This window comes from Halichoerus grypus, chromosome 3, assembly GCF_964656455.1.
Source record: "Halichoerus grypus chromosome 3, mHalGry1.hap1.1, whole genome shotgun sequence".
Lineage (NCBI taxonomy): Eukaryota > Metazoa > Chordata > Mammalia > Carnivora > Phocidae > Halichoerus > Halichoerus grypus.
In genome coordinates, this window is record NC_135714.1 from 39943104 (window position 1) to 39954918 (window position 11815).

Here is an 11815-nt window from a genome sequence, read left to right on the forward strand (position 1 = left end):
TGAGAGAGATTGGTCTGTGGTTTTCTTTTTCGATACTATATTTCTGGTTTTGTTTTTTCTGGCTTTATATGTCTTTCTCTGACACCACTCGGGCATTTGGTGGATGAGGCTTGGGGCATTTTATTACTGCTAGGTGGAAATAGAAGCCTGGGTTTTCAACTCAGTCTTTGTTGGCACCTCAGGGAGAGGGGCCAGGTGGGTGGAGGTGGGAGTTCTGGCTCCCCACTTGGTCTCCACTCACAATGTGGTGGAGGTGGTCTTGTTACCACTGAGCAGTTATCAAAGTCCTGACTCTGTACTGGACCTCCTCTGACACCAACCCATAAGGAGAGGAAAGAACATCTGATTACTGTCTTCTCTGACACCTTCCTGGAGAAAATATTGGGGCACCTTGTTAAACCTCACAAGAATAGAAGTCCAGACACCCCACCAGCCCTTGCTGATGTGGGTGAGAGTAAGGCTACAGTTTTTCTGTGGTGTTTGGCTGGAGTAGAATAGTTATCATCTAAAAGTTCTCTTTCCTAGTTCTTTGGCTAGAGAGAGCAGGGTTTTTTTCCTCTGTCCCACCTGATGGCTTTTCCAGGTTGCCAATTTCTTCAGCTCCAATTTGGGATATATATAGCAAGAAGAAAACCCTAGCAACTCATTACCATGTCATCCCTTAGGTCTCAAGGTCCCTAGGCAGTCTTCCTTTTTCCTCTCCACATAGAGTTTTCTTGTGTCTGTTTTATATATCATGCCCAGGGTTTTAAATTATACTTTATACTCATGCCCAGGGAGAAATAGGAAAAACACATCTATCCCATTTTCCCAAGTGGCAATCTGAAATTCACATTTTTAAAAAATTTCGGGAGACCATCATTTCCCTGGTATTACTATTATCAGTTCAAAAAATGGTCAGAAGTTTTTCCGGAAGAAAAGATGCTTTTCACAAAGCCTATTTTCAAGATAAGGTTTGGGTAAGACATTCAGAGCATTATAGATATATTCCAGTATGTGTAAGGTTATCATGTAGAAATGAAACACTCTTAGCCTCATTGGTATAAATGCCTAATTTCACCATGGGCTTTACATCAGTCACCATAAGAAGGAAGCCTAGGACTCTTCGGTCATCCCTCATCTAATAGATTGTCATTCACAGTGTCTTAGTGCATCTCTTAATCTGACCTCATTGCTCTCTTTCCTCAACTCCCCAGACTTTTCCAGAATACTCTTTGAAGCTTATGATCCTGTGAACTGTACTGTTCTTGCTCCTATCAGAAACCTGTGTTCTACCAAAACAAAACCCTGGCTGAAAGACTACCAACTATGGGAAAAGCTAGGACTGAAGATGGCCTTTTTGGAGTTGGTACTAGAAGGAGGAGGTCCAGGCCACACCCTCAGGTAGTGGCTAGATGAATTAGAGAGCCTTGGAGCCTTGGTTATCCAGTAAGCCTCCAGGAAATCACTGAAACAAGTTGGATAGAGACTGATCTGGCAAGGGAGACAAGGCTGGGTGTAGAGAATGGAGTTGAGAAAATATACTTACAGTCACCTATAGAAAGGGGAATATGGATTATGTAAGAGTTAAAAAAAAAAAATCTTCTGTGAAGATCATGGAATTTGCAATTCAGTGTACTCAGGCCCCGTGGACATCTTCAGTTTTCTGCCAGAGACTGTAACAGTTGTTGGGGACCAGGACATGATTGATTCAAGAGCCATTATTCTCAGTCTTGGCTCTACTGTAGAGTCCCTTATGGAGTTTTCTTAAAGTCAGCTATATTCAGGTGGAATTTTAAACACACAGTTTTAATTTCAGCAAAAATTCACATTCATGGGGCGCCTGGGTGGCACAGTCAGTTGGGCGACCAACTCTTGGTTTCAGCTCAGGTTGTGATCTCAGAGTCTTGAGATCCAGCGTCCCACCAGGCTCCGTGCTTTCGAGTTTCTCTCTTCCTCTCCCTCCGCCCCTCCCCACTGTGCATGCGCTCTCTCTCAAATACATAAATAAATCTTTAAACACACACACACATACGTTCATGTAACCACCAATATAGTGAAATTATAGAACATTTCCATCATCCCCAAAAGTTTCCTTGTATTTCTTCCCAGTCAATTCTTCAAACCTCAAGCAAATACCTGATCTGCTTTGTTACCATAAATTAGATTTGCCCTTTCTTTTCTTTTTTTTTTAAGATTTTATTTATTTATTTGACATAGACACAGCGAGAGAGGGAACACAAGCAGGGGGAGTGGGAGAGAGAGAAGCGAAGCAGGCTTCCCACTGAGCAGTGAGCCCGACGCGGGGCTCCATCCCAGGATCATGACCTGAGCCGAAGGCAGACGCTTAACAACTGAGCCACACAGGCACCCGTAGATTTGCCTTCTCTGGAACTTAGTATAAATGGAGTCCTTCAATATGTGCTGTTTTGTGTCTGGCACTTAATTCACTCAGCATAATTTTTAGATTATTATTAGGGTATTATGCTAAGCAAATAAGTCAACTGCAGATTATTGTATCTGCAGTTTACTCCTTTTTATTGCTGAGTAGTATTTTATTGTATGGATACACCACATTTGGTTTACTCATTCACCTGCTGATGAAAGTTTGAACTGTGATCAGTTGACTAGAGTGTTCTATAAATGTCAAGCCAATTTGATTGATGGTGGTGTTTGTCTTCTATGTCGTTTCTGATTTTCTGCCTATTTTATCAGTTACTGAGACTGGAATAGTGTTGAAATACATAATTGTAGACTTTTCCCCCCAGCTTTCAGTTATGTCAGTTTGTTTCATGTGTTTTGTACATCTGTTTTTGGATATACACAGTTGGAATTCTTATATTCTTTTCTGAATCAACCTCTTTAACATTGAACTCTCTCTCTCATGGTCATCTTTTTTTCTGATGTTGTTATAGACATTCCAGCTTTTTCATGATCAGTTTTGTGTATTGTATCTTTTTCTGTGCTTTTACTTTTAATCTATGTTTTATGTCTAAAATGTGTTTGATTTAAATTCAATTCATTAACATATAGTGTATTATCAATTTCAAGGTAGAGTTCAGTGATTCATTAGTCTTATACCCAATGCTCATTACATCACATGCCCTCCTTAATGTCTATCACCCAGTTACCCCATCCCCCCACCTACCTCCCCTCCAGCAACCTTCAGATTGTTTCCTATAGTTAAGATTCTCTTACGGTTTTTTCCCCCTCTCTGGTTTCATCTTGTTTCATTTTTTCCTCCCTTCCCCTACGATACTGTGTTTTGTTTCTTAAATTCCACATATCCGTGAGATCATGTGATAACTGTCTTTCTCTGATTGACTTATTTGCTTAGCATAATACCCTCTAGTTCCATCCATGTCCAGCTCTGTAAAAAAAGTTGATGGTATTTGGATAGGGATTGCATTGAATGTATAGATTGCTCTAGGTAGCATAGACATTTTAACAATATTTGTTCTTCCAATCCATGAGCATGGAACGTTTTTCCATTTCTTTGTGTCTCCCTCAATTTCTTTCATGAGTGTTTTATAGCTTTCTGAGTACAGATCCTTTGCCTCTTTGGTTAGGTTTATTCCTAGGTATCTTATTACGGTTTTGGGTGCAATTGTAAATGGGATTGACTCCTTAATTTCTCTGTCTTCTGTCTCATTGTTAGTGTATAGAAATGCAACTAATATCTGTGCATTGATTTTATATCCTGCCACTTTGCTGAATTGCAGTATGAGTTCTAGCAATTTTGGGGTGGAGTTTTGGGTTTCCCACATAGAGTTTCATGTTGTCTGCAAAGAGTGCTGATTCAGATGTCTTTTATTTCTTTTTGTTGTCTGATTGCTGTGGCTAGGACTTCTAGTATTATGTTGAATGGCAGTGGTGATAGTGGACATCCCTGCTGTGTTCCTGATCTTAGGGGAAAAGCTCTCAGTTTTTCCCCATTGAGAATGATAGTCACTGTGGGCTTTTTATATATGGCTTTTCTGATGCTGTGGTATGTTCCCTCTATCCCTACACTGTGAAGAGTTTTAATCAAGAAAGGATGCTGTGCTTTGTCAAATATGTTTTCTGCATCTATTGAGAGGATCATATAGTTCTTGCCCTTTATTTTTTTTATCTTTTTTTTAAAGATTTATTTGAGACAGAGCAAGAGAGCAAGCACAAGCAGGGGAAGGGCAGAGGGAGAGGGAGAAGCAAACTCCCTGCTGAGCAGGGAGCCTGACTTGGGGGTCAGTCCCAGAATCCCAGGATCATGATCTGAGCTGAAAGCAGATGCTTAACCAACTGAGCGACCCAGGTGCCCTGCCCTTTCTTTTATTAATATAGTGTATCACATTGATTTACAGCCCATGAATAAATCCCACTTGGTTGTGATGAATAATCTTTCTAATGTACTGTTGGATCCTATTGGCTAGTTTTTTTTTTTTTAAGATTTTATTTATTTACCTGAGAGAGTGCGTGTGTGTGCGTGCAGGGGGAAGGGCAGAGGGAGAAGCAGACTCCCCACTGACCAGGGAGCCCATCGTGGGACTCAGTCCCAGGACCCTGAGATCATGACCTGAGCTGAAGGCAGCCTCTTAACCAGCTGAGCCACCCAGGCATCCCCCTATTGGCTAGTATCTTGGTGAGAATTTTTGCATCCATGTTCATCAGGGATATTGGTCTGTAATTCTCCTTTTTGGTGGGGTCTTTGTCTGGTTTTGGGACCAAGGTAATGCTGGCCTTATGGCAAGAGTTTGGAAAATTTCCTTCCATTTCTGTTTTTTGAAGTAGCTTCAGAAAAATAGGGTATTAATTCTTCTTTAAATGTTTGGTAGAATTCCCCTGGAAGCCATCTTCCCAAACTTATTATAGTTTATTTTCAAGTAATAGGCTTTATTTAGTTTACAGCATTTCAGTCTTCCTTTGCTCAGTCTCATGGAACTTCACTTGGTATATGCGTAGCACAGTATTTAGCCAAGGATTCAAGTAGACTCCTCAGCTGAGTTATGGAGGTCTTCTGGAGCAGCTCCCTCTTCTAAGGTACTCTTCTCCTCAAATTCCAACTTTTGTCTTCTCAGCTCAGCAAGATAACTTTGATCTGCTCAGGATCCTCCTTGCTCTACATTCCAAAAAGCATCTCCTTCCCCCCCCCAAAAAGCCAGTGTGCTCACAGGGCTCACTACATTTATTTTCCTTTTCTCCAGAATTATAGTTCTATACTGCCTGTTGTCCAATATTTGAAAACTGTTTTGTATATTTTGTCCAGTTGTACAGGTGTTTACAGGTAGGAAGGTAACCCCCTTCCCAGTTTTGCCATCATGGCTTGAAGCTCCTGTGGTGGTTTTAATATAAATATCTGAGTTTCATTCTAGACTAGATTTTCTGGAGGTGGTGCCTGGGTTTCTGTATTCTTTTTTAAAAAGCTCCTTGGGATTCTGATGCACAGTCAAGTTTGAGAAGCATGGCTCTAATGTTTTTGAAGCCAAGCAGAGATCATTTGAGCCTATCAAGTACTGGGGCCTAACATATCTTAAGTACAGAGATGCTGACATTTGGGACTTCAATTAAACAGAAGGCAAGAAAGATCAGTTGGGAAGGAAGGAGGCTATGTATAAAAAACATTATTGAAAGGATGGTAAGAGGAATTTCCCGTTTGGGAGTTTTGAAGCTAAAGTGTATCCTCTCTTCTTTCTCTCAGATAGGAGAAGAAAATAGTGGCCATCCATTTTTTCCTTTCCTACCCGCTACTGTGGCAGACCTTACTGTTACCTATTACCATGTAGACAGATTAGTAGAAGTGAAGAAGATGGAGTTGTGTGGAATAATCCATTTCTGGAGTCTTAAGACCAAGGTTTTCCCTTCAGTCATATCCTCCCCAACCTAATAGAGGTTGAGAGAGAATAGGGTGACCTGGTTCTGTCTCTGATCCAGCTGTCTCTCTTTCCTTCCACATCCCATTCTCTTCACCTCCCAAATTCTTTGTTAGATAAGCAGGTCAAGGTAATATTTTTTTATTTACATTTTGTGTATCCATTCATGGACATTTGAAGAAACTAAAATTGATGCCCTTTTAGAGGTGACTTAGCTAAACCAAATAAACAGGGAACAATGAATGTGTCCCCTAGGAGAGCAGAACTTATAATGTTAAGGAATAACCACAATAATATTTATTTGTAGTCCTATTTTGGCTTAAAACAATGCAAATTTTACATTTTATTCTTTCATGTGTCAGTATTTATTTTAACTTAAAAGTGTTTTAACTTATAGAATTGACATTCCAGAAGAATGTACCATCTTTATCCTGTGCCTTCATACACATCTTGATATGCCCTTAGATTTATAACTTCTCTACTTGGTGAAGCACAACAGTGGAAGCTGTTTTGTTTTGTTTTTAATGTTTTATTTCCAACTCTTAAGTTACACTGTAGGGGATATAGGACTTTGAAGTACAGCCACCAGATACTTGATACATGTTTACATGAATGGTTTTTTGAAGGGAGAGTATGTTTCAAATTCTCGTCAACCATGTGGTAGTCAACCGTTATTCCCTTTCTAGAATGTGGCCCAGGTTAGTTGCTACAGTGAAATAGATTCCTGAATGCCTTTTCTCTTCTGGTGTTGTGGATTCCTAGCTGGCAGGTTAAAACACTGTAATGAAGGATAGTTGCAGTCCTCTGAATAAGGACTTGGTTATTTAGGACTTACAGTTACCTTGTTTTGTTTTGTTAGCCAGAAATATTCTTTATTCCTTGCATTTCTGTAAAGCAAGTTTTCGTGAATACAGATGTACTGGTGGCCTAGTCATCAAGTGTAATATAAAGCACTGGTTTCACTTACACTTAGTTTCTACTAAAAACATTGATTTTTCTTTGCCCTTCTGCAGTACCTTCTCCAGGCAAATTCCGCCCCCCTGCAGCACCGTCTCCTCTGGCTCTCCGGCAGCCAGTGAAAGCATTTAGTAACCATGGCTCTGGTTCTCCTGGTAGCCAAGAAGCCACACCGCTCACACAGACCACCTCCTCAGCTGTGCCGCCCATGGTTCAGAACACAGTCCCAGCAAATCCTCCCAACAATATCAACAGCACTACTCTAAGCAGACCTGCAGGGACAACCGCGATGAGAAGTGGCCTGCCCAGACCCAGTGCCCCTTCTGCGGGGGGCATACCAGTGCCTCGCAGCAAACTTGCACAGCCTGTTCGCAGGTAAGTGGCACATGTGCTGCTGAAACAGTCTGGAGCATAGGAAGGTGGGTAGTTTAGCATTATGCTCATCACTGCACATGGTAGCAAACCTAGAGAGTCCTAATGGGTTCCCATTAGAGTCTTAGTAGAATTGGAACAAAACGTGACTTATTGTTTTAAAGAAATCGTCGTTTAAGACACAAGGGTGTCATTCCACTTTGGTCAGCTAAAATTCACACAGATGCCTAACATGATTAGGCACCAGCGAGAACTCCTAGGAAAAATTGTTAGAACCACTCAATTTGGTTGTGATATTTGTTCATTTTGAATATGTTATTCAGTAAAGATAAAGAAGCTTATTAGAACCTAGAGTGAGATTTAAGATAAAACTTCTAGCTACCAAATCTGAGTATAATCTAGGAGGGTGGTTTTCAAACTTTGATATACTTCAGAATCTTCTGTAGAATTTATATAAATGTAGAGGCCTAAGTTTTACCCCTAGAGAGTAGATCTAGTAGGAAGGCCAAAATCTGTGGGTAATTTTTTTGTTTGTCTGTTGAATCTTCAGGTGATTCTGAGGCCAGCCAGGCTGGGAACCATGCATCTGTGTAATCGTAGTATCTGCCTTTCAGGAATGTGATTACCACCATCAGTAAACTTAGGAGTCCAAGCATAATTAAACTTTAAATATTTATTTGCATGGGGAAAAAAATGGCTTTCATCTTGTAAGCATTTAAACTGAATTACCCATATCTCTTTCATTCTAAGATAAATGTATTACATTTCTGAATTCAGTAGTAGAGTACAACAGCTTTTTGCTATGCACTGTGCTAAATAACTTACAGGTACCTTATTGAATTTTCACAGTAACATTAAACATTACAATAACATAAATATTAAACTGTTATTATCCCTGTTTTTCAGAGGAGAATATTGAAATTTAATGAGGTTAAGTAATTTGCCTAAGACTACACAACTAAAGGCTTTCAGTTCTAAGTATGTCTGACTCAAAAGTCCATTTAAACGCTATGTCATTTTGCCTCTCAAAGTGATGGTGACACTAAGTCTCTACTGTCACATTCATCACTCTGCCCCCCTCAATTAATTAATTAATTAATTAAAATGTTGGTGATCCATGCTGTTGGAAGAGATGAGACTGTCTTTTCCTTTCTTTTACTATAGTAGCTGTGTTAACAAAAAGATGTTAGTGAAGTCACCTGGAAAGTTAGAAATGCCAGGTGTGGGACAATTGTCCTAATAGGCTGTTTAGAGCTTTGATCTCAGTAGTCCCCTGGAGCAGCTTTCATTGGATCGGGATGCCACCTGCAAAGTAATTAATATATGTGGGAGATAGTATGGTAATGTTTCATAAAGCCTTACAAATCACTTTATAAAATTGCTTTATTTCAGATCCTTGCCAGCTCCTAAAACCTATGGTAGCATGAAAGATGACAGTTGGAAAGATGGCTGCTATTGACCAGCAAAGATGGGAATGCAGAGGCCCACAGCTTCATGGATACCCCTTCACCAGGCTAAAAGACAACTTTTATATGCAGACTGTTCAGATAAGACTCTTGGGGTTTATAAATCCCAGCCCTCTCTGTCTTAATTAGCACAAACTGACAGAGATGATCAAGCAGCACTTTAATGACATTTAACATCAGATGTGTTTGGTAATCATACAATCACTCTCCATGGAATCACATTTAGTTTTGTTTAGTAGAAACTAAGTTGATTTTTTAATATTTGACAGAGGCCAATATCTGGGCAAAAAACTAATGGATGCCAAAGAGAAATGCCCATTTCTAAATGAGAGAATACCTTTGTGCACAAGAAAATGGTGAATTCACGCTATCCAAAACTTCACATTCAACCTAATTTACTGTATAAATAGCATCAATAAATATTTGTGTTAATGAGAACTAATATTCTGACTAATTATCTAAAATGTTTCACTAGTGTTTCACTAGTACTCCAAGAAACGAAATTGAGATGGAAGGGAGGATGGGGGTGGGAAGAAATCTAGGCTAGAGATTTCAAACATGATACCTGATGCATCAGAAAAACTGTCATTTTGTTTAATCTTAAGTTTTGGATGTAGCTCACATATCACCACCACCAGATAACGTTACACCGTGCATCCACTGTATTGCATTGACATATCGGACTTCTGCGTGTTTGTTTTGATTGCCAAAAGGGCTTAATATCAGTTGTACAATCTTTCTAAACTTTATAGCTCCTGGCTCAGGAAAGATAGCCTTTGCTATTGAAGCCAACTCCTTCACATGCTATTATATCTGTTACAGAACTAAGAGATCGTCTTTTTATTAGCAGGTTTCCATGATAGGAAAGAGCAAGTAGTATGTGTCTTTATTCTTGATATAACTAACACCGCCTCAGTGCTTACAACCTGGAACGATACCATACCATGAGAGAGAGGGGGGAAAAAATCTATGCACTTAACTTATAAGATCTCTGGTAATGACAGTTGTATTGTTACTCTTAATTGACACAATGGTCTATTATGTGGTAGGAAGATAGAGCCTGCTGAATCCTACTTAAGTTGATCCACTTTAAACTAGGTAACTGTGTAAAACCTCGTTTGAAAATACTGTCCCTTTTGACTTGGATTCTGCCTTACGTTAATTTTTACATTTTTGGTAACAAATGAAACCCACTACATATGACTCTAATCTGTTAAATACTTGCTCTCTAGTGGCCCTTATGTATATCCTGGAAATCACTTATTTCGGTTTTATTAGACAATTACCAGACTAAAACTTCCTTCAGCGGGCTTCTCATTTTTCATGGTGAGGTCTGTTTTAAAATACTTAATTTGAATGGCTCTGAAATATTGGCAATCAGGTTACCTAAAGGATTTTAGAGACTTGAACATAAATTCATTTCCTGTTAGTCAAAGACATCCTGTAAGTTGGCAAAAGAAATTGAGAGACAAATGAGAGACTTGATATTCAGGATAGCATTGAGGTTGATAGGTTGAGAGAATGATAAAATGTTTAAAACCAAGGCCCCAATTCTGCCATGACACCATGGTATTTTTTATTAGCTTGACCAATAGGGAGTCATTCAGTTAGCACATGCAGCTGGAGATTTAAACTGCCAGTGCTAATGTATTTTGGTGTATAATGCAAGGGAGAAATTGTATCCTTGAATTTGAGGGTGATGGGTGTGGGTCAGGGAAGGGCGGCGCCAGAATTCCACATGATGATGAACTAAAAAATGTTGCTGTTCAGAGGAAGATAAAGCATCTGCTTTGGGTGGGGGGTAACTCATGTAAAAATCTAAGGAAAAGAAAGAACTAGCCACTGTCTCTTTTTAAAACCATATGTACACAAAACAAAATAGGTCTCAGTTTCAGTGCAACATTGCAAAAGAAAAATATGCTGCAATCTAATAATTACAAGGAATTTTAACTCTATTTGAAACACCCATTACATTAAGTTAGATTATCTGTTTCAAAAGGAGTATTCAGGTTATTTAACTTTGTTTTTAAATGGCTGCATCAGAAAAAAAAGGTCTATTTTTTTTTTTTTTTATTAAAATGCTTCATCACTTGTTAGAAACGTATTTGGATCTGAGTTGGGTAAAGCATTATTTTACCTGCGGTTGTACAACCACAGACTATTGGCTTTTAGGTTCCTAAAGAGAAAAATTGCCTTTTTACTAGAAGGCCTTTGTGTATTGCCAATTTTTCTGTTTGGGAATATCTAAGGATTCACTGTGGTTAGTCTTACAGAAGAAATGTGGATTTGATAAACTAGTGCCTATGATTTTAACTTATGTTTGATATATAGTAGTAAGGGTTTTATGAATGTTGATTATTTTTCTGTGCCAACAGCCCAGAATTGTCCCTTATATGTAAGCAGAAAGCTATGAGCTCTGCTTCCAAAGTTATTTAATTTTCTCAGTGTTTGAATGTTATTTTTTTGTAAGTGTGTTAATAAAAGTGTAAAAAATTGGAAAAAATATAAATATTCTTAACTCAAGCATTTGCTGGATCATTTTTCTACAGAACTTGTTTGTATAATATAAAACACTCTCTGAAGAGTTGACTTTTTTCAGTTTTCATGCCCTGGAAATCACATTTTGTAAAACTGGGGACCATTCATAATTGTCAGATACTTTTTAAAATTATCTCAATACATCACTTTTATAAGAGTTTTTTTGAAAGGAAATTAGATACATGTGTCCCCAGACATTTGTATAACTCCAGAATGATCTAGACTATGTATGTTTAAATTTTTATTGAATGTACAGACATCCATTTTTGACATTACGCATGGTCCTTTTAGATCACATGAAGTTTGATTTGCAAACATTTCTATAGCTGAACTTGTATGTGTGGTTGCCTCCTTAATAAAACAGCCTGACCATAATGTTTATTATTAAATTTATATTTGTTTTTTCAAGTGTTTTATGAATTTCTGGATATGGTAAGATTCCCCACCCCAAGTTGCCTACAATTGGTTTTAATCAATTTCTCAGTTGATTTTTTTTTTTTAAACACACAGACCCAAGTCATATTGCCCTTTCAAACTTGATCTTCATGAGTCGGAATATATCATGTTATATTCTCCTTGTCCTAGTTATTTCATATTTGAATTATTTGGAGTATATTTATAGTTTACTCAAAACTGGTACGTTCTTGGAACTTTGTC

The 11815-nt window shown here is 38.5% G+C and overlaps 1 protein-coding gene across 5 annotated transcripts in view; it reads left to right on the forward strand.

Moving 5' to 3' along the window:
* Positions 1 to 11143, forward strand: part of SLAIN2 (SLAIN motif family member 2) — an 80557-nt gene extending 69414 nt beyond the window's left edge. For all 5 annotated transcript variants that reach the window (XM_036093047.2, XM_036093048.2, XM_036093050.2 and 2 more), the window contains 2 exons: positions 6839 to 7157; positions 8547 to 11143. In XM_036093047.2, the coding sequence (XP_035948940.2) occupies positions 6839 to 7157; positions 8547 to 8613 (386 nt within the window). In that variant the 3' untranslated portion in view covers positions 8614 to 11143. The remainder of the gene's footprint in view (positions 1 to 6838; positions 7158 to 8546) is intronic.
* Positions 11144 to 11815: the final 672 nt, after the last annotated feature.